The sequence below is a fragment of the Ovis aries genome, chromosome 26 (genome assembly GCF_016772045.2).
Source record: "Ovis aries strain OAR_USU_Benz2616 breed Rambouillet chromosome 26, ARS-UI_Ramb_v3.0, whole genome shotgun sequence".
Lineage (NCBI taxonomy): Eukaryota > Metazoa > Chordata > Mammalia > Artiodactyla > Bovidae > Ovis > Ovis aries.
The window spans coordinates 27,609,972-27,633,930 of record NC_056079.1 but is presented as its reverse complement, the minus strand read 5'-3'; the positions used below and the strand labels follow the sequence as shown (position 1 = coordinate 27,633,930).

The window sequence follows — 23,959 nt, the reverse complement described above, 5'->3', positions numbered from 1 at the left end:
TAACTTAAATGGTTCAAAGGGCTTTTAGACAGGCTTCTCAAATGAAACATAAATCTTTTGAAGTGCTTCTCAAAAGTTCTTCCCCGAGGCTTTGCCAGGACTCTGTCACTAGAGGTCAGACAAATAGTCCCTCCTCAGGTTAAGCCTCCTTAACCCCAGGTTAAATACCTCGATTTAGTTCCATCTTTTCTTCTATCACCACGTCCTTCCAAATGTTCACTATAGTCTATCACTGATTGATGTTAAAGGCACCCATGTCCAACGGGATCCCCGTCAGCATTCCCTTTACTCACAAAAAGACTCCAGGTTTTGTCTGGATACTCATGCTAAGTCACTTCAGTCATGTCCAACTCTTTGGGAAGCTATGGACTGTACCCTGTCAGGCTTGTCTGTCCATGGGATTTTGCAAGCAAGAATACTGTGGAGTGGGTTGCCATTCCCTTCCCCAGGGGAGCTTCCCAACCCAGGGACTGAACCTGCATCTTCTGTGTCTCCTGCATTACTGGTGAATGTTTTACCGGCTGAGCCATTGGGGAAGCGCCCCTTGTATGGGTCTATCTAAAGTTAAATTATTGTTAACCATTCATAACTCTTAGTACCAAAGAATCTATTGAGATATGTACTACTACTTAAGGATTTTTTAATCTACCTAAGCATTGGCTGATGCAGAAGAACAGCAGAGAGATATCTCTAAGATGAAAAAAAAAAAAAAAAGGCAAGAGAAGGGAAAACATTTTTTAAGTATCTGAGGCTTAGAACTAGCTGTACTCCTGGAGACAGGAGGTTTCAAAATAACCTCTGGCTGGGAAAAGAAATGGGTATAGAAATTATTATTTTAGTGATGTGTATGCTGTCAAAAATCAGGGCTAAATGCTTGAGTTCTCCAACTTGAAATGATATTACTGTAATTCTGCCAGCATGCAGCAAGTGATTAGGAAATTTGCTGCTCAGCATTTAAACTAACTTCTTTTCTCAGTCTGGCGAGTAAAAACTGGAAAATCACGGGATGACCTGCTTCTCAAAAGCAGGTTTCAAATTTTAAGGTCACTGTATTTTATATAATGAAAGTAACTTACATTCCTAAAGCCCCACGATATATGTTAATTTATCTACCTATCCATCCACCCATCCATCCAAAAAATTGTTTACTAAGTGGCCAGTTATGTGCCTAGCATTATGCTGAGGCTTACAGACTGGGTAGCAAGAAGGTAAAAGACGTTGCATCCCATAATCACCCTCTTCTCTGAAGCAGTAAGCAAGGTTATCTGCTGAGAGAGATGGCATGATTCAAATTTTGAGAGTGGTAAGGTCTGAGTCACCTTGGAAAACAGAAGAGAAGGCTAACTATAAAAAACAGAAGCAGGTCAGATATTGTGGCAAGTCGTATACACCCATCTGCTGCTGCTGCTGCTAAGTCGCTTCAGTCGTGTCTGACTCTGCGTGACCCCATAGACGGCAGCCCATCAGGCTCCTGTGTTCATGGGATTTTCCAGGCAAGAGTACTGGAGTGGGGTGCCATTGCCTTCTCCATACACCCATCAGTCCTTCCTTATTTACTATCCTCACTCTCAGGATTGTAAATCATTGTCTCCTCCTGAGAATTACACTTGGAAAGTGCAACCAATGGAAGAAGATTTTAAAACAGTCGTTGGAGGGTATATATGCCAAGTGAAATAAGTCAGACAGAGAAAGACAAATACTGTCTGATATGACTTATATGTAGAATCTAAAAAATACAATAAACAAATGAACGTAAAAAATGCATAATATAAAAAAGAGGCAGACTCATAGCTACAGGGAACAAGCTAGCAGCAACCAGTGTGGGAGGGGATATACGGGGTAGGAAGACTAAGAGGTACAAACTATTAGGTGTAAAATAAGCTATAAAGGTATACTGTACAACATGGGGAATATAGAGGAACATGGCAATTATTTTATAATAATTATTAAGGGGGTATAATCTTTAAAAATTGTGGCTCACTATATTGTGCATCTATAACTTATTTATCAACTATAGTTCAGTAAAAAATAAATTTAAAAAGTCATTGATGACATAAGAAACTATTTTCTGTTGAGCTCTACAGAACTTAAACTCAAACAAGACTGAAGTGGGGATAGGAGGAAGAGAAGAAAACAAGAACAAATGAGATAATGAGAAGGTGAAAGTTCACATGCCTATCACAGTTGCCACTTCAGATTTACTTCTCAGATCAGTGCACTTTTTTCCAGCACCAGAATTTAATTTGCAACATCAGGTGATCCATTTCATTCTGCTGTGTGGCTTGACTCTGGCCATGATGAAACCCACCCATTCAAATGATGTTTCCAGGAAGCCCATGAATCTAAGAACTTTAACCTGCTAAACAGCATGACGCCCCTCTGTTGCCTACTTTTTCTGTGAATAAGATGAGAGAAGGAGATATGCCATAAACACAGAGTTCAGCAGCAGAGTTTAATTTCTCTCTTTCAGTGAGTACTTTGGAGAAATTAAGTCAGTATTTGACAACATTCTGCATTTACAGCAAGTTCAAAATTATTCATATTAAACTGAAAAGGGAAACTTTGGTCTTTAACAACTCTTCTGCCATAGATTTCCCATTTATTTCTCTCCTTTTTGACACTTTATTTCTATTTTTAATTGAAGGATCATTGCTTTAGAGAATTTTGTGGTTTTCTGTCATACATCAACAAGATTTCCCATGTATTTCTTGAAATGTGTGCTCTCTCTCAGATTTCCCAGATCTGTTCTAGATTGATTTTGCCCCTACTGCCTTTGGGAATTTCATTAATTCATTCAGTAACTGTTTGGTAAATGCCTAGCATGTTCTATGGGGTCACAAAGAGTCGGACACGACTTAGCGACTGAACAACACAATATGTGCCAGGCCTGGCTATGGTTTTTCCTGTGGTCATGTATGGATGTGAGAGTTGGACTGTGAAGAAGGCTGAGCGCCAAAGAATTGATGCTTTTGAACTGTGGTGTTGGAGAAGACTCTTGAGAGTCCCCTGGACTGCAAGGAGATCCAACCAGTCCATTCTGAAGGAGATCAGCCCTGGCATTTCTTTGGAAGGAATGATGCTAAAGCTGAAACTCCAGTACTTTGGCCACCTTGTACGAAGAGTTGACTCATTGGAAAAGACTCTGATGCTGGGAGGGACTGGGGGCAGGAGAAGGGGACGACCGAGGATGAGATGGCTGGATGTCATCACAGACTCGATAGACGTGAGTGTGAGTGAACTCTGGGAGTTGGTGATGGACAGGGAGGCCTGGCGTGCTGCGATTCACGGGGTCGCAAAGAGTTGGACACGCCTGAGCGACTGAACTGACTGACTGACTGCACAAAACTGAGAAGAGGGAGGAGACTGCAGTGGTTCCTGCTTCCAAGGTGTTATATTCTAAAAAAGGGACTTGTTTTCTTAATCCCAGTCTGGCACAAATGCAAATACTGCAGAAGTGAGAGTCCGCAGTCTTATAATAGATTCTATTTGTGTGGCAGACACATTGTGGAGTGATTAAAAGGAAAAAAAAAAAGAGCCCAGCAAGAAATACTATTTGTTGTATAAGCATGCATAAGTTTCTCAGATTTTCCTTCACTGAGGATCCGGTTATGAAAGCGATTACCTCTGAAGAGTTTTGTTTTGATGAGTGTTAGAAGAAAAATGCAGAAATTCCTTTCCAGAAAGGACCATGGCCTAGAGGCTTTGGAATTACAGTGATAATTATGCTATGAGAAAAACATAATCCATCTTTTTCATTCTCAGTCACTATTAATATCAAAACAAAACACCCATCAAAACCAACTGGGTATAATAGAAAATTAATGGTGGGTTGATTTTTTTAAAAGTTTTTTAAAACAGTTTTTTGCTTGATTGTTTCTGACAGAGTAAAATTTTAAAAATATTAATACATTTTATTATTATCTTTTTGGGGGGCCACACCATGTAGCATGTGGGATCTTAATTTCCCATCCAGAGACTGAAACCGTGCCCCACTGCATTGGAGGCATGGAATGTTTTAACTACTGGTCTGCCAGGGAAGTCCCTCTTCTTGATGAAGACTTCTTATTTACTGATGATGCCAATGCAGTTTTAAATTTAGGTAGACAAGTTTCCTGAATTATTCATAAATACATTTTATTCATATTTTATTCAAATTTTTATTCATATGAATAAAATAATATTCATAAATAAAGTTTTAAATTCATAGAAATTCTGACATTTCAAAACATAAACATCAAAAAGAAAAAATCATATTACATACATGCATATAGAGATCTGATGATTTGATTAAAAAACTGGTTGCTTATAGAAGATAGTATAATCAATAAGGAAGTTCAACATGATTTGAAGAAATAAGTATTAAATATTTTGACTAACATTAGTTCTGATAACTACCTAGTCTCTGCAAAAGTGCTGACCTGGCAAGACAAAAGATGACCAAGTGAGTTTTACTATTAAATTATAAGTTATTATATTCATAAATATATCAGCTCTTCAAATATGAATGGATGATTATTAAAGAAACCAACAATAAAGTGATTAGACTTAATTTGCTTTATCAAATTAGAAACATGATTTTTCCTTTTTTTCAATTAATTCTGATAAAATATATAGAGAAACCCACTTATTCAACATCTAAATCAATTTAAATATTTTATTCTTATAAATTTATAAGTGTTTATAAGCTAAACATTGTCAGAATGTGAATGTCCAATGATAGCATATTCAATGAAGAGAAGGATATATACTGGGGTGAAACTTTCTTATTTTATATTAACATTGTCTGAAGGTGCATTTGAAAGAACATCGCTAAAACAGTTTTCAGTTTTAAAAAATGGTGTCTCTTGTTTAAGTACTAATATCTTTTGTGTTCAAAAATGAAACATTAATTTTTAATCCTATAAGTAACAACTTGAAAGTTAAAAGTATGATATACATTTCTTGCTTTGCTTTTAACTGTCTTGGGGTAATTTTTGGGTGCCCCAACCAGGGATTGAACCCACACCTCCTGCAGTGGAGGGCAGAGTCTTAACCACTGGACCACCAGGGAAATCCCCATTTTTAACTCATTAACATAGTATTTTCCCTTCTTCATTTCAAATCCAACAGTGTGTTACACCATCAAGATACCTGGAGCATCAGGTATTATCTTTACCCAATATCTCATCTCCTTATTGTTCTTAAGGACAAGTCTGTACACACCCAAAACGTCAATGAATTCTGGGCAAACTAAAAGGCGTTCTTAAAATGAGGAGCAAATTAGATCTAATTATGGGTGATAGAGTTTTGAAAGGTCCTAGATTAACATTACAAGCACTTTCCATGTTAAATTAAGCGTGTAGTTTAGTCAGCAAAGATATTCTTTTTATTTATCTTGTTTATGTCTACTATAAATATCATAAGCATTCCATTAGCATCTAACCCAGTGATTAATGCATATATGATGGAGTCAGGTTCTAATCAGTGACAATAACTGCCTGCAAATATTTCCACAACTGTTCATCTCCCAACTCTTTTTCCCTGACTAACAGTGACATGCCTACCAAAGTCTAAGGGTTCATGTAGTTACAGGAAACCAGATGCATTATTTATAAGGATGCAGAGGCTAGAAAGTTCGGCTCTGCTGCCTACCCCAGCAGTAGTAGGCTCTGAGCTATTGGCGACAGGAAGCTTGCCAGTGCATTAGAAGATGAGATTGAAGGGATCCCTGCCAAATAAAATAGCTAAGTAATAACAAATGGTAAAGAAGAGCCTTGGGGGTTGCAGGGAGTCCTGAGCTCACCGCTGAAGCACAATTCGGATCACCAAGCTTTTGAGTCAATGCAGAAAGAGTTGTAATCCCAATTAATTCTTTGTCTCATCTTTCTTGAGTGCTTGCTTTTTAATTACAGTTATACATTAAAAAGAAAAAAATAAACCAGTCGATTCTAAAGGAAGTCAACCCTGAACATTCATTGGAAGGACTATTGCTGGAGCTGAAGCTCCAATACTTTGGCCACCTGATGCAAAGAACTGACTCATTGGAAAAGATCCTGATGCTGGGGAAGATTGAAGGCAGGAGGAGAAGGGGATGACAAAGGATGAGATGGTTAGAGAGCATCACTGACTCACTGGACATGAATTTGAGCAAACTCTGGGAGACAACGAAGGACAGAGGAGCCTGGTGTCCAAAAGAGCTGGACACAACTTAGTGGCTGAATGACAACAACAAATAGAATCAGTATACAAGTGAGAAAATTACAACTGCTATCCATTAGGCATGGTGTACAGTATCACGTTTTAAGTTTAGATAGAATTCATTCTGTATTTGTATAGTCCACCCTATTTATAACTCCACTTCACTGTTTTAGTGATTCTGGACAAATTGGTATATTTTCCCTTTTTGATTTCAAAGAAAAGTAAATCTGGCCCCAAACAAAAAGCCACAATTTTTTATTCTTTATGTATTCAAAACTGATATATTGCTACAGCGATATCTGTGATGACTTTAAGTAGATTTTGAGGTAGTGCCATTCAAGTTTCATTTTCTGTTTAATCATTGGTAGGCACTTGGAATTTATACCACGGTGCAACAAAAGGCTGCCTGCTAAATGTTAACAGCAGCAGGGGATGAGAATGCCATCTTGCCTGGGGAGAAAAAGACCCTAAAGATGGACAAAAAAATGTCAACCTAAACATACACACAAAATTTATGGAAAGAACTGTTAAAACCAAATAACCTTTCCTATCACTTTAATATATAAACAAAAAGCTATGGTTTTTATTCTGTATCTCAAAATTAACCTGAAATTATCATCAAAATCAAAGATGAAGTAGTTGAAGCTACACAGCACGTATTATGCTTAGTCTTATCTTGAGCAAACTGAGTTTCAGATATCTAACACAGGTACTTTTTTGGGTGGAGGAGGAATGGTTTATGGTATTCCTTCTACATCATCCATGGGCTTCACCAGCGGCACAGTGGTAAACAATCCACCAGCCATGAGTGAGATGCGGGTTCGATCCCTGGTCAGGAAGATCCCCTGATGAAGGAAATGGCAACCCATTCCAGCTTGCCTGGAGAATCCCATGGACAGAGGAGCCTGGCGGGCTACAGTCCATGGGGTCACAAAGCATCAGACACGACTGAACAACTGAGCACAGGATCAGCAGCTCAGCTCTACATTATCCAAGTATCTAACAAATATGATTTGTTACCAAAACCCGTCTAGTTTTAACTCCTTTTACCATAATAAATGTGCATATATATTTCTGTACCTTGTTCAGGAACCCTGATCCATAGAATTGATCTGGTCCAAGTGATCTCATTAGGGGAAAAGAGCATATGTATGTAAAGGTAGCTGCAATGATTACACGGCCTTAGAGACATATGATGGAGGTCACAAAAGGAACCTTCTGAAGGCTTTTTTGTTCACCTCGACTTCTACTCTCAGTGGTCAAAAAGAACAGAGGACATGGAGTCAGAGAGGCTGGCATGGAATTTAGATATTAAAATAACCTTGACAAATACTGAGTTATCTAAGCCTCTCGGTGTCTTCATTTATCTAATGGGACAAATACTATCTGTTCTCAGATAAGAGTACCTGACACATGGTAGGTCTTCATTAAAAAATATTGTTATACTTCATTATTACCATTTTAATGATAACAAAAGAAAAATCCATCTTATTAATGCCATGGCATTCCCTCACTCCCAAATGACTCTTCAGCACCAGAGGGAGGAACAGCGACCAACCAGTTAACTGGTAGATTTTCAGATAATCTGCAATAATCCCATCTAAAATGAAACAGGGGCTTCCCAGGTGGCTCTAGTGGTAAACAAACTGCCTCTGGATGAAGGAGATGCAAGAGGCAAGGGTTCGATCCCTGGGTCAGGAAGATTCCCTGGAGTAGGAAATGGCATCCCACTCCAGTATTCTTGCCTAGGAAATTCCATGGGCAGAGGATCCTGGCAGGCTACAGTCCATGGGGATACAAAAAGTCGGACGTGACTAAGCACACACACACACACACACACACACACACACACACACACACACACACAAACACGCACACACACAAGGTGAAGCAGTCTTATAAATCACCATCTAAAAAAGTGATCATAAATGGAAGAAACCTTCAATCTATGATTTAAGTCAATGTGATCTGTCAATGTGAATTTTTCAACCTTGATTTTTAAATATTTAAAAGTATTTAAATATTTAAATGTATTTTTCACGATCAAAGGTTAGTTGGTTTTCCAATAACTACACCTATGCACAACTTTTAGAAACTGGGAACATTTCATGCAAAGATGGGCTCGATAAAGGACAGAAATGGTCTGGACCTAACAGAAGCAGAAGATATTAAGAAGAGGTGGCAAGAATATACAAAAGAACTGTACAAAAAAGATCTTCATGACCCGGGTAATCATGATGGTGTGATCACTCATCTAGAGCCAGACATCCTGGAATGTGAAGTCAAGTGGGCCTTAGAAAGCATCACTACGAACAAAGCTAGTGGAGGTGATGAAATTCCAGTTGAGCTATTTCAAATCCTTAAAGATGATGCTGTGAAAGTGCTGCCCTCAATATGCCAGCAAATTTGGAAAACTCAGCAGTGGCCACAGGACTGGAAAAGGTCAGTTTTCATTCCAATCCAAAAGAAAGGCAATGCCAAAGAATGCTCAAACTACCGCACAATTGCACTCATCTCACATGCTAGTAAAGTAATACTCATAATTCTCCAAGCCAGGCTTCAGCAATATGTGAACCGTGAACTTCCTGATGTTCAAGCTGGTTTTAGAAAAGGCAGAGGAACCACAGATCAAATTGCCAACATCTGCTGGATCATGGAAAAAGCAAGACAGTCCCAGAAAAACATCTATTTCTGGTTTATTGACTATGCCAAAGCCTTTGACTGTGTGGATCACAATAAACTGTAGAAAATTATGAAAGAGATGGGAATACAGACCACCTGACCTGCCTCTTGGGAAATCTGTATGCAGGTCAGGAAGCAGCAGTTAGAACTGTACATGGAACAACAGACTGGTTCCAAATAGGAAAAGGAGTACGTTAAGGCTGTATATTGTCACCCTGCTTATTTAACTTCTATGCAGAGTACATCATGAGAAACGCTGGACTGGAAGAAACACAAGCTGGAATCAAAATTGCCTGGAAAAATATCAATAACCTCAGATATGCAGATGACACCACCCTTATGGCAGAAAGTGAAGAGGAACTAAAAAGCCTCTTGATGAAAGTGAAAGAGGAGAGTGAAAAAGTTGGCTTAAAGCTCAACATTCAGAAAACAAAGATCATGGCACCTGGTCCCATCACTTCAATGGCAAATAGATGGGGCAACAGTGGAAACAGTGTCAGACTTTATTTTTTGGGCTCCAAAATCACTGCAGATGGTGACTGCAGCCATGAAATCAAAAGACGCTTACTCCTTGGAAGGAAAGTTATGACCAACCTAGATAGCATATTCAAAAGCAGAGACATTACTTTGCCGACTAAGGTCCGTCTAGTCAAGGCTATGGTTTTTCCTGTGGTCATGTATGGATGTAAGAGTTGGATTTGTGAAGAAGGCTGAGTGCCAAAGAATTGATGCTTTTGAACTGTGGTGTTGGAGAAGGCTCTTGAGAGTCCCTTGGACTGCAAGGAGATCCAACCAGTCCATTCTGAAGGAGATCAGCCCTGGGATTTCTTTGGAAGAAATGATGCTAAAGCTGAAACTCCAGTACTTTGGCCACCTCATGCGAAGAGTTGACACACTGGAAAAGACCCTAATGCTGGGAGGGACTGTGGGCAGGAGGAGAAGGGGACGACCAAAGATGAGATGGCTGGATGGCATCACGGACTCGATGGACGTGAGTCTGAGTGAACTCCGGGAGTTGGTGATGGACAGGGAGGCCTGGTGTGCTGCGATTCACGGGGTCGCAAAGAGTTGGACATGACTGAGCGACTGAACTGAACTGAACTAGAAAAATCATCTCACTATTAATGATCATTTCCATTTAATAAAGACTTCCTAGGAATCAGAATAGTGGTATGTTATGGGAATGGAAACACAAACCAAAACTTCTTCATTCAAGAACTTCCATTCCAGTTTGGGAAGTGATGTAGACGCCTGTGACAAGTGGCAAGCTTTTTGTCTGCAGCAAGAGTAAGGAATTCACCAAGATAGTAAGGCTGGGCATTGGAAGATAGATCTAACATATGGGTATAACAAAATACAGAGTTCACTTTTACTCTTCGATTAGAAAAATACTTTTTTTTTCTTACAATTTCAAACATCCTTTTTTTTTGACACATAAAACTTGTTTTATTAAAAACAGTTTTTGTTAAAGAGACTGCCTAAAAATGTCTGAAATTTGCCTTTAATAAAATCATAAAGAAAGTTTGGGGATAGCTTGTGTGTTTTTAAAACACTCAAATGTTTTTTTTTTTTTCCTTCTTCTTCTTCTTCATTCTTACTTTCTTCCTCTTCTTTTTTTTTTTTTCCATTCTTTAATAAAATATACCCAGGTCTGCACCTCTTCTAAAAAGGTGGGAGAGAATGACCTTTCAAAAATTATGTAGACTATAGCTGATCCTATTCTTCATGAAGTCTCACTCTACCAGAAACTTCAGTTAGACTTATCCTTGATGCCCTTTTTACCCAAAAGGTCACAGCCAACATTCTAGAATCTTAAACAAAAAAAAGCAGAAAAATTTGCCATAATACTTGTTTCTATGTGTACACATGGAGTGGATGTGATGTTTCATTTCTATTTTTGCACTAAGTTTAACAATTTTAAATCTCGGTTCCCTTTACCTGCATTGTAAAGACATTTTAAAAGGCTCAAATAAACCGCTTATGTGCCCTTGAGCCACCTCTTCTCTTCCTAAAGCTTATCTTGCTTTCACACAGCCTCATTTGCACATACAAGGTAATTCTCCTGCCCCATGATCTATTCATTCTAAAACATACCCTAGGACTCTTTGTGTGGTTTATTTTTTTACAGATAGCTTGAGTGAACAAAGATGTATTTCTGCTTTGGAGCATTAGGGACATGAAATTAAGAAGCTTCTACAAGGAAAGAAGAGGAAAAAATTCATCTAGGTCAACCAGAGGGAAATGTACATGATTTATAAAAAATCTATCATGGCTACTTAATTTTTTTCTCAGGTATACGTAAAATTACTCTTCTTTATATTCCCTTCATATCACATTTTACCATAAAAATATCCTGTCTGACAAGGTGGGTTCCTCCAGGCACATTTTATCAGAAGGAAGATATGCTAGATTTTACAGCATTTAAAAAAAAATAATTGCAGCAACTTCCTTCTTTCTTATAGCTCTGTAGGCTGAGAATTATAAATAATTATGACTTATTCTCAAAGTTACCTTATTTTTTAATGACATAGATTTCTGCAGGTTGACAAAATATATCTCTGAGTAAAAATGCAAGACAACAATTGTACAGATTATATAAAAAATTTAATATATTATCTCCTGTAGATTATTCTGTTAATATATCTTCCTTCCTATATGGGGAATTTATAGTTAAAAACTTGATCAAATGACAGAGAAGCTTGTCAATTAATCACTGTGCTTAAGAAATGAAGTTTAATAAAATTGAGAGAGGAATCAATTTAAAGGATCATTTTACTTTTCAATATGTGAAAGAGGAAAGTGAAAAAGTTGGCTTAAAGCTCAACATTCAGAAAACGAAGATCATGGCATCTGGTCCCATCACTTCATAGCAAATACATGGGGAAACCGTGGAAACAATGTCAGCCTTTATTTTGGGGGGCTCCAAAATCACCGTAGATGGTGACTGCAGCCATGAAATTAAAAGACGCTTACTCCTTGGAAGGAAAGTTATGACCGACCTAGACAGCATATTGAAAAGCAGAGACATTACTTTGCCAACAAAGGTCCATCTAGTCAAGGCTATGGTTTTTCCAGTGGTCATGTATGGACTGTGAAGAAAGCTGAGCGCCGAAGAACTGATGCTTTTGAACTGTGGTTTTGGAGAAGACTCTTGACAGTCCGTTGGACTGCAAGGAGATCCAGAAAGTCCATTCTAAAGGAGATCAGTCCTGGGTGTTCTTTGGAAGGAATGATGCTAAAGCTGAAACTCCAGTACTTTGGCTACCTCATGTGAAGAGTTGACTCATTGGAAAAGACTCTGATGCTGGGAGGGATTGGGGGCAGGAGGAGAAGGGGACGACCAAGGATGGCTGGATGGCATAACTGACTTGACAGACATGAGTCTGAGTGAACTCCGGGAGTTGGTGATGGACAGGGAGGCCTGGCGTGCTGCGATTCATGGGGTTGCAAAGAGTCAGACACGACTAAGTGACTGAACTGAACTGAACTGAATTCTAATTAATTTACTATTTTAACTTACTAGAGTATCACTCCATTATAACTAAGATACATTTTCAAGTTTGCCATTTCTGCTACCTTTGGACCAATTAAATGGCCTTTAGGAAATAAAAATAAAAAAACAAACTTTACCGAATGAAAATAAAATTCAAGAAGCTGCAAGCTATATACATTTCTAGGCCACCTAATAAAAAATATCTCCTTAGACATATAACGTATCTTTGTAAGTTCATCCGTGTATCATGGAAAAGTTTCTGATAATCAAAGAGTGATCTCACTGCAGTTAAACTCCTCTAAAATACCCAGTTAAATTTCCAAGTTCTTTAGAAACTCTCCAAACTTCTTTCAGAATCCTACATAGTATGACATAATTTCTGATGCTGCTTAATCTTAGACTCCTACTTTTAATGGCAAATGATAGATTCTCATCATGTTTTTTAAATGAGATAAATGCCAGAATTCTGATTTCTTGGTAAAATGACCAAACTTTAAATATGAGGCAGAAACAACAATTGACTACTTAAAAAAAAAAAAAAAAAGAAGACAACAGTAAAACAAATCACTACCCAAACAATACTTCATTTTAAACAATACTTACCGCAGAATGAATAAATATATTCTATCTGAAGCAATATTATTTAAAAAATAATTTGATTTAAGGCAAATCACTACCCAAAAGATACTTCATTTTAAAACACATACCACCGAATGAATAAACATATTCTATCTGAAGTAATATTATTTAAAAAATAACTCGATTTAAAAGTCTGTGCCCCATGTCCTAGTTTGTTATACTATGTATTGTCACGTCCAAAGAACACAATTAACCACAAATAACCTCTTCTACTTTACTGCAAACTCCTTCAGCCCCAGGACTACTCTGTACTCACCTCTCCCAACCACCTCCTCCACCAAGAAATACACATCACATTTCCTAGCACTGTGCTGGAACAGAGTAGGAACTGGGTTATTGACTATTTGTTTATTTTAATTAAAGGGAGGTCAGCCCTCAGTGGTCTGAGAATCAAATAGCAGAAACAGGCCCATCAAATTTGCATTGTAAATTTACCACTTACTTGCTGTTTGACCTTAGTAGACACTTAGCTTATCCCTATCTATATATCATTATTATTACTATTAAAATAGAAATATTAATAGCTCCCAAACTTCTTTTATTTATTTATTTATTTACTTTATTTTACTTTACAATACTGTATTGGTTTTGCCATACATCAACATGAATCCACCACAGGTGTACATGAGTTCCCAATCCTGAACCCCCCTCCCACCTCCCTCCGCATACCATCTCTCTGGGTCATCCCAGTGCACCAGCCCCAAGCATCCTATATCCTGCATCGAACCTAGACTGGCGATTCGTTTCTTACGTGATATTATACATGTTTCAATGCCATTCTCCCAAATCATCCCACCCTCTCCCTCTCCCACAGAGTCCAAAAGTCTGTTCTATACTTAAAACTTAAAAGAAAAACTGATGGAACAGTTTAATCATTACAGATGCAAGTTCCTTTTATCTGGAACTGGCGTTATTTAACAAAGCCAGTCTGTCCTTCCTCTTTCTCTCTCTCTGCATGTCATGTTTTACAAAGCTTGAAGAAGAGGCTCTGGAATACCCAAGCAAACACCACAACAACAGCTCATATTTGATGAGCTCACCCAATCTAAATACCCAATCTCCTAAAAAGAGACAGTTATGGACTTGAAGGAAGATGGGCACAGCTTTAGGCTACAACCCACACTGGCCCATGTTATTGGTTTTAAGATTTTGTTGACCTCTGACAGAGATAAAATGGAAAGCGCCATTCCAGCATTTCTTTGATGATTAGTTGACCTATGTATACACAGCCTCTCTATTAAAGAAATGAAGTGAGTACCCAAGCAATGGTTATGCTAGAGGCATTATAATAAGAATAAGGCAGAGAACAGTGGGAGATGCTCACAGATGAACTACTAGAGGCATTATTCCCCCCTGGGATTTAGTGCTAACATCTATGAGGTTGATAAAGCCTCAATCAGTGTGAGTTCACATTTTTTAAAAGACCTGCTGACTGTTCTATGCAATCTTAGATGGAATGGACTAAGCATGCTTCTTTTCCTTTTCTTACTAGAATAAAAAAAAAGAAAACCCTAATCAACATGCAACTACTCTAGTGAAAGAAACTAGTAATTTCTCAAAATCTACTTAATCATAGGTTTTTTAAAAAAAACCTGAAGTACTTTCTGGCTTTTAACTCTAAAGTCTAAACATTTTACCAACTTGAAAATGCTTCCCATGCATTCAGATTTGAAAACTGTAACCCATTTTTCTACTCTCTTCTGCTTTCTTCAGAAGAGGCTAAAAACGTTTGGAAATTAAAAGAGGGCATTCCTAAGAATGATGATAGTCAGCTCTTAGGTACTAATAAAGAGTCCTTTAAAAATGATATTTCAGTTGTCTTCAATTTTTTAGCTCATTATTTTCTTTATAATGGTAATTTTGTCTGCCCAATTAAATAATTTTCAATAACATGTATTCTATTAACTTTCCTTTAAAATTCTCTGTGAGCCCTGTTTTCGGACTCTTCTAAATTTGTCTGCTCATCAGCTCTAGAGGACCATGTTGGTTTTGCCTGGCTGGTCCACTTTCTCCTTGTGTAGGTACAGAACCCTCCTCTCTATAGTGAACCCACAGCACGGAGTTAGTTCCCAAGGGACTGAGCCCACCTGTCCCACTAACCCAAACACACACACAGCGGTGGATATCTGACCCAGCCCCCACCCAACTGGAGTCATTAATCTCCTTGGGATACAGTCATTATTTTAGGGGTAAGTCTATGATGCAAGCAGAACCAATCAGATTCTTCCTTAAAATCTGGTATTCGCTTAAGAAGTGGATTTTCTCTTCTTAGATTATGAACCAAGAGGAAAGAGGCTTCAAGATATGAGCAGCTATACCCATATCAGACAGAGAAAACCCACTAAGAACAAAGTCAACATTTGCAGAGAAGTGAAGCATAAAGACTGAGAACCCATCATATCATATCATACGAGCCTCTGGATCAAATTGGGCCAGTTTTATGAGCCAGTACACTCCATTTATACTTAAGCTCTTTGTGGTTGAATTTCTATCACCTGCAGTTGAGAAACTTCTCATTGAATCACCATCCATATTTCTTACTGCTTTATGACGTTGTTCCTATTCCTCCTTTTTGAGGGGTGGGGGGTGCAGCTTCCTATAGCATGCAGGTCTTTTAATAATAGATAGGCCTCTCTTCCCATTTTTAAAAGATCCCTAAATAACTTGAAAAAAAAGTGAAGACTGAAGAAATCCACCAAGTCAGTCATTTACTTTGATAAGCAAACATCAAAATCCTGCTAGCTCTGTTTCCCTTGATGCTTTCTTTGTGCCTCTCTGACTCCATTCTCTTGTCTTCATGTCACCACTTAATTTTCTTTTAATTTTTATATATAATCCACCTCATTGCTCTATTCCTAATGATTAAAAACACTTAATTATAGTTTTAGTTCTTCTCTAAAAACAAGAAAAATAGAGATGTCCTTCCCTTTCCCAGCTGATATACAAAAAGATGGAGGATATTTTCTAATGTTCAAGGGAATATTCTAATCAAAAGCCCCCCGAAGAATGAAATACAGGAAAATAATTGCTTTGGGGCTGATAATTTTATACTAACAAATATAGCTATCATGCAAATTATATCTAGGATTTATGACATTATGCAAGGCTTCCCTGATAGCTCAGTTGGAAAAGAATCTGCGTGCAATGCAGGAGACCCCAGTTTGACTCCTGGGTCGGGAAGATCCCCTGGAGAAGGGAAAGGCTGCCCACTCCAGTATTCTGGCCTGGAGAATTCCATGGACTGTATAGTCCATGGGGTCGCAAAGAGCCAGACACGACTGAGGGACTTTCACATCACATGCACGAGGTTAAACAGTAATCATCCTAGAATAAGGTCACACATCTACCCCCAGCATCAGTGACCACTGGGGAAGATCTCCCTGTTTGCTAAAAGTCCGACTCCTATCAGCACAATGGCTCTTATTCCCACCTCTGTAAATAGCAATGTTTTGAAACAGATAAATTCTCAAACTAACAAAGTCAAAGAGCAAGTCATTGGAATGATTCTAGGCTGTCTCTGCCTCCTTTTATAGTATTAAAACTTTGAATTACATTGCTAGTAACTCAGGGCTTTCCTGTCCATTTCATTATGTAGGAGATTGTAGACAGTATATTATTTCACCAAGAAGTTGACTCTGAGATAACTGGTATAAGTGTGATTATATGCCTAGACTCCATTTTGATGCTTTTTTAAAAGAAGCTCTCTTTTTTTCTTTTTTTTTTTTTTAAGAAGTTCAAGCTACATGGATAGACTTAGAGACTGTCATACTGAGTGAAGTTAGTCAGACAGAAAGACAAATATCATATGGTATGCTTACATGTGGAATCTAAAAAAGGGTATAAGAGAACTCATCTACAAAACTGAAATGGAGTTACAGATATAGAAAATAAACTTATGGTTCTCAAGGGGTAAGGAGTGAGGAGGGATAAACTGGAAGGCTGGGAATGACATACACACCACTATATATAAAATAAGTAACTAATAAGGATCTACTGTATGGCACTTGATACTTCACAATACTCTGTAATAACCTGTATGGTAGAAGAATCTAAAAAAAGAGTGCATATATGTATATGTGTAACAGATTCACTTTGCTGTACAACTGAAAATACCTCAATAAAAATTTAAAACTTTTAACTATAAAAAAAAAGAAGTTCAAGGTAGTTGCATGGATCCTGTAAGACTTTGTAATTAAAAAAAAAAAAACAACATGATTTAAATCAGATGATTCAGGTTTAAATTTCTGTTTTACCACTTATGTCAGAAATTTCTGAGTCTCAAGTTCCTTATCTGACAAATGGGATGAAATCTAGGTCGTAGAATTATTGAATTATTGTGTGAATAAATGACTCGATATATGAAAATACGCCTTATAAAATTTACAGTATGATACAAGGATCAGTTATTTATATATACACAGTGCACATATATTTGTATGGGTCAAAAGAATAATTTTGTAACAGATTAATTTCAACGGAATACAAAAGGTTAAGGACAATTTAGTTATAAGCTTGATGAAACGTTTGATCAAGTAGTGGAATGCAATGAGGGACACTGAATGCCTTTAGAAAGGCAGACTGCGGAACGATATGACAGTTGCAGGGAGTACAAAGGAAAGCTGTAGGGGAAAATGTAAGACATGTTCACATAGAAATGAAAGAAGTGAGCATGAAGGTACGAATATGAATACTGTGACATACAAGCCCCGACTCTCTTCCGAGTCCCTCTGTTGCCCTAAAAATCTGTAACTCACTCTCCAGGCAAGCAGGAAAGTGGGGGTAATACCAGTTGGGCAATCTCCATTGAAAGTTTTTCTTTTATTGCCAAAGAGCATGGCAATTTGTTCGTCATTCTCCACAAGACACAGAGTTACCACACCCTTGAAAAGACCAAGTTTATAGAAATCTGGAAATACAGTTTGCATTCAGTCAGAAGTAGCTCTTCAATCATCACAGGATAGAGCTCATATTTGGTACCAAAGAAGATCTGAAGTTGGAATGACACTTTTTTTCCAGCTGAGAAGCATTTAGCAAAGGTCTGGGCAGTTCTGTCTACATTTAGAGTAGGTCAGTCAGTTATAGATGAAGGGGGAAGTAAGAACCGTAGCTCTGAAGCTCACGCATGGACCAGTAGACCTGGTCCGGTCTATTCAATCCAGAGCACCAAGCTATCTCCCAGGGAACATGCTATAAATCTCATTATAACAGAAATGATTCTGCAGACAAAAGGCATTCTTCCTTCAGCTAGCTCTTTTAGGTGCCAAATTAAAGACTGAGTTGTTCATTTCATTCAGAGATTTTAAAGAGGACTTCCTGGATAAGTTCCTTTCCAGTGCAGTCTTGGCTGAGAATATATATTATTTTGGAAAAAGACAGTGATTTCTTGGCATATAACTTCCAGCATCATCACTTAGACTGAAAAATCATTAATCCCTTCCTCTTCCAACAATAAGGATAATTACTTATGTTTTTCAAATAAAATGGAAGGACTCCCTTCATTTCTATTTTCTTCAGAGACATGTGCATTGTGCAGGTACTGGGTCTCTTCTGTCTACAGGGGAGACCACCTAAGTGCTAAATGATTCACATTCATTTGTTCATATTAGGCTTCTCAGTATAGTTTAAGATAAACATGATTATACAGACACAGTAACTGAGACTTAAGGACATTGAATCACTTGCCTAAGAATACACAATTATTAACAGCACTGGTATTTAGACTTAAGGACATGAGTCCATCCAATGTCTGTGTTCTTTTCATTTCCCTTCACCACCCTTTGATGGGTAACATAAAGATTACATGGGCTCAGCTGGTTCAAGGCAATGCATTTACTTTAATCTACTACACATACTCTCAATCCACTTTGTATTAGTGACAACTTTCCCACCCATTCACAGAATCTCATTCCTTTCAATATTAAAGTCTTCTTTTTTTTTTTTTTAAGGCAACAAAATGTCATGTGTTACAACAGGCTAGGGTTTGAATCTTGCTTGAGAAACTTTAGACAAAATACATGAGTTTCATCAGCTGAGAAATGGAAGAAGGTTTTATGAGAACCATGGACCATGTAAATCACCTTGTACGGTGCCTGGCATGCAGTGAGCCTTCAATAAAGGTTTGCTATTACTATTACTATAACTTGAAACATATATTACTATTTAAGACTGTTTTCCAGAAAGTTTTCTTTATTTTCTTTCTTGTTATTATTCATTAGACTTTCTATTTTTGTTTCCCTCATTTTTATATTAAATTGGAATGGATGGGACTTAATTCAGTAAAGTGGTTGGTATAACAATTATATTTTTTATAGTATTTGACAAAATCGTCTGCAAAATGGGGTCACCAGCAGCTGGCAATTCAGAGAGAAATCGTTAAGGTTTGTCCTAACCAATCCATTTACTTTTTTGCTGATGCTGTGTAAAGGAGGAACAAGATAGTCCTACTGACTTTTGCAAATTTGAAGCTCTTCTTTTCTACAACCTGTCACTTATGCGTAACAGGACACTCATTTAGCAAAGTATTCATATGTTTCAAGTCACAGATGCCTCCTTTACAAAAGAATAACATAAAATGAAGGGAAACAATGCTAATTTTTACCAAAAGATTATTAGAAGGCACTTTAAAAGAATAATAAATGAACAACTCTAGAAAGAGTGAATGTATAATGCAAATTCCCAAACTCACAGAGGAAGTAGTTAAAATGAGCCTTACAAAGGGAAAGATTAATATCATATCTCTGCTATTTTACCAATATTTATGAAATGCTAGGAAAAATAAATAGAGGGCAAAAATGATTAAGTGTTTGCAGATGAAACATAAATCTCTTAAAATCTCCAGTCACATACAAGGGTTTTACATGTCTCCTTTCTAGCTGAAACAACGTGAAAGGAAACCTATTCAGGGCTGATTATTTCTGACCTGTGGGAACTTTTCCTGGGCCTTTGACACTTTTATATATTTTGAATTTTTAAGTCCAGGGTATTACAATTGCTGGTTCTTCAAGTTTCAGCTCCAGCCTTTACTAAGCTGAGATATGCTTGCATCAGAGCCCTGCCCCAATGCAGAATTCCACTGGATATGGCCTTTGGAGGAGCTGAGTATTACATGCTGCTCTGATTGTTCTCACCCAGCATGGACCTAGGACTCTGCCACTATTGGCTTATGTTTCCAAATTACAGAACATAATTTCATGAGATTAAAAAATGTATTCATTAAATGGATGCAATATGCCCCCCCAAAATATATTCATTAATCAACTCAGCAGTACTTACTGAGACCCCACCAGGAGTGGGGAGTGACATACGGAAATGGCCCACTGAAATGTTTTAACGCAATGGTCCACAAAGCCTTCTTTCTTACTTTTAAACCCTGACTAAGTATCAGGAACTAATTCGCTGAGAGTTAAAGATCAGAGTCAAATTTCAAAATGACTTCTCTCTCCACAGTGTTGCAGTGAACAGAAACACAAACTGAGAGATTCATTTCAGTTCCCTAAGTATTTCTTCCATTCCCAAACTACTCAGATATACTTACGAATCACATCCATCCCATTAATGATAGCATGAAGGGTTCCAATTACAAGAGTTTCAGTAACTTTTTTCAATGAATCATGCAGGGAGGAAAATGATTCCCAGATAAAATGGCAGAGAGAAAATCCTAGTGTTTGCTTTTGCTTAATAAACACTCAAAAATAGAAAATAAGGCTCAATATGATTCCTCAACACTAGCTAGCTAAAATCTACATAATTATTCCAATCTTTTTGTAATGAGAGTTAAATAACAAATATCCCAAACTCCCCAGAAAGGATTATCATTTTGGAGAATGTAATGCTTATCCTTAGGGGAAGTCAATCTAATCTGAGCATTTCCTTTCCTGTTTGATCTTACTAGATTATTGCCATCAATCCAGTTAAATGATGCTTTATCTAGTCAACATATAGTCAAAACATCATACTTCATGTAATAAAAATACATTTACATCTTATTGTGACAGTCTGGGTATCACCAACCCACATGGATTTTAAAATCAAATTTGATATTTAGACCGATTGGCAAAACTATGGAAATTGCCTCAAATAAATACCTCCTTTTTAAGTATTTTATACCAGGCTGATAGAGAAAGGAAATTGTTCATTAAACACACTCTCTGGGCTGGAATAGAATACTTAGGAATATCTATGTAATGAAGAACTTATCAAACTGAGAAAGAGCTTTAAATAAAGAGCTACAATCAGGGATAGAAAGACTGTAGTTGTCAGTTTTATTTTCAAGCCCTGATAAACTCCCCTGTTGCATATCAAAATTTAATTCTAGGCTATTCACAATTTATAAGTATCAAAACTATTTTTACTAGTTCTTGCTAACTTCTTAAGTTCCCCTGACACAGCGCAAAGCACCAATCAATCTAACAGTTGTAGACCTCCACAAGCACAAAGCACATTTCACATTAAACATTTGAAAACTAATCTGAGATCTTGCCTAGGGACTTGCTTTCAAACTTTTTCATAATTAGTCACTTGCTATCAAATTTGAATCAAGGGCATCTATATATAGTTTCCATAATCCATCACAACAGACTTTATATGAGAACTGAGGAGCTTTGGAATAAAGGTCCCAAACAGCTGTGTATCACGCCTTAGGCAGTTGCTGAAGGCATCACAAAACACTAAAAAACAAAAGTAAAGAAACACAGAACAACCGACAATGTTCTCTGTTGCTCACCCAGAACTAGGCCTCAGAATGGGTGCAGTTATATTCCAACATTCAAAGACATTACATTACCTTAAAACTGTATGTATGTATCTCAGGGGGAGGGGATATCTGGTCAATCTCAAGCAGAGCAGGAGTTCATTTCTATTCCAAACAGCAAACACCATTCTGTTCCCAAACTTGACACCCCATTCCCCAATAAGGGTAGAGGAGAGATACGAACATGTTCTTCAGAAGCAGATAGTGTCTTGGGTTAAACACTGGTGAACAGAATATTTAAATATACTTACATGAAGAAGTATTTGTTCCTTCTGTTGATACTGATATTCTAATGGGAGACTCTATAAAAAATAAAAGTGGAATGAAGCTTTATTGAGTCATGCCACTTGGATTCTTAAATTAGAAATTTTGCCAGCCTTGGGTATCATCTAGAACAAGAGGTCTAGAAAATGGTGCAACAGAAAAGCTGAAAGCATCTCAAAGTCAAAGGAAGGTATATGCAATATTCAAAGAATATTTGAATATTCCACAGAGGAATGTTTCTACAGTCTGGACACAAAGACTTCTGAAAGTTGCAAAAGGGGCTGGTCCATCTGCAAAGATACCCCTCCACACACCAGCTGCTCTTCAAATTTCCTAGAACCACTTCTCTGAACAGATCCACACTCCAGGTAAGACAGACAATTCCTTTTCTTAGGTTGGTCTTGATTTTAAGAAACATGAAACCAAAGAGAACACTCTCCACATTCAGAGAGAATGAAAGGCAACTTTCATGCTTAGAGGAAAAAAAAGAAGGATGAAAATATTTTCAGGCAAATTGCTCTGCATAAACATTCTGGCCAAACACGATGCTGAATACAGTCCATGCAAGGTCCTCTAAAGTGACTGCATTAGGATAGAACAAAACATACTAAATAAATACATAATACAATCATTGGGGTTGCAGCTTGATTCTCTTAGATGGTAAGGCTAAAGGAAGGAAAACCAGTATTTAGGTAAAGCAGAGCTTAAAACATACCTCATGCAAAACAAATAAACAAAAAAAAAATCATGAGACCTAAAGGTTTTTATGAGTAAGAACTAAGAACAACTCAGTATCAAAGAAGGATTGAAATTCAGCAGCCATTAAGCTATAAAGATTCAAGTCACATATCTGAAAATAATAGTTACAGTCATTTCAAATTCCCAAGGCAAGCAGCCCATAAATCTAAAAGCTCAGATTTGTAACAGCACCAATTGGGATTGGAAAATGAAGTCCGTACATTAAAGAAATGCCAGAGTGAAAGGTGAGGAAATTCAGAAACTCTACAAATTTTTTCTTATCTCCATCTCTCCATATTCCTTCTCTCTCTCATTCTTTTTCTGCTACTCAGAAAAGTGAGATCTTCTTATTCTCCAGGATCATATCACCTTACCACACAAGCATTTGCCCTAAATATGGTCAAAGTGGCTAAGACATATAGAAAGTTAGCTTTTATGATTTTGAACAATGGCTTTGAAGAGAAGAGGCTAAACTGGGGAAGGTAAGATAGGAAATGGCTGTTAAATCACATGGCCTCTGAGATTAAATATTTATTTGTAAATATTCTAAAGGTTTTGTTAACTACAGAATCACAAAGGATAAGAAAAAGTAAAAACATAAATTCACAACAGATGAATGACATTCACGGCTAGTGGAAAACTCAATGCATTAGGGTTATACATGGGTTAGTAGAGTTGGGCTTTAAGTAGCTAATATATGCTCAGATCACAACTGCTATCAGCAAATATTATAGCAAGTGAGAAACAAAACCAAACAAACCAAAAAGAAAAAAGCAGTAGCATTTTAAAAAAGTCAGGCCTATAACAGTGCTTCTGCCCAAGTTTAGTGACCCACAACTGAGCATTAAGAGCCCAAAGGTCAGAGGTCAGACAGTGATACATTATTCAGGAATGAACTGTGATGGATGAAGGAGGGCAGAGCCCACTAAAAGAAACACCTAGAAAGATATAAAAGCTGAAGTTACAGCCCAAATATCTCCTTTCCTGGTGTAGTACTCCTTAAGTTGCATCTAGTTTTCTTTTTCTCATGCATGCCTCTCAGGTCCAAGTTCAGACACACAGCAAGAACTGTACTCCTTTAAGGAAAATCCAAAAAAGGCAGAATGAACTGGAGAAAAAATGTTGGCGCAGAAAACAGGAGCGGCTGAAATGTGGATGCAGAAGGGGTTCTGATTAGTAGAAGGAAGAGCCAGCTGTGATGCCTGTCGTTCTGGTTA

The 23,959-nt window shown here is 37.5% G+C and overlaps 1 protein-coding gene across 10 annotated transcripts in view; it reads right to left on the bottom strand.

Moving 5' to 3' along the window:
• Positions 1-23,959, bottom strand: part of NRG1 (neuregulin 1) — a 242,658-nt gene that overhangs the window by 144,361 nt on the left and 74,338 nt on the right. For 6 of the 10 annotated variants that reach the window (XM_027962709.3, XM_027962708.3, XM_027962710.3 and 3 more), the window contains exon 5: positions 21,992-22,042. The exons of the other annotated variants lie outside the window; for them this stretch is intronic. In XM_027962709.3, coding sequence (XP_027818510.1) covers positions 21,992-22,042 — 51 coding nt within the window. The remainder of the gene's footprint in view (positions 1-21,991; positions 22,043-23,959) is intronic. 10 annotated transcript variants of the gene reach the window in all.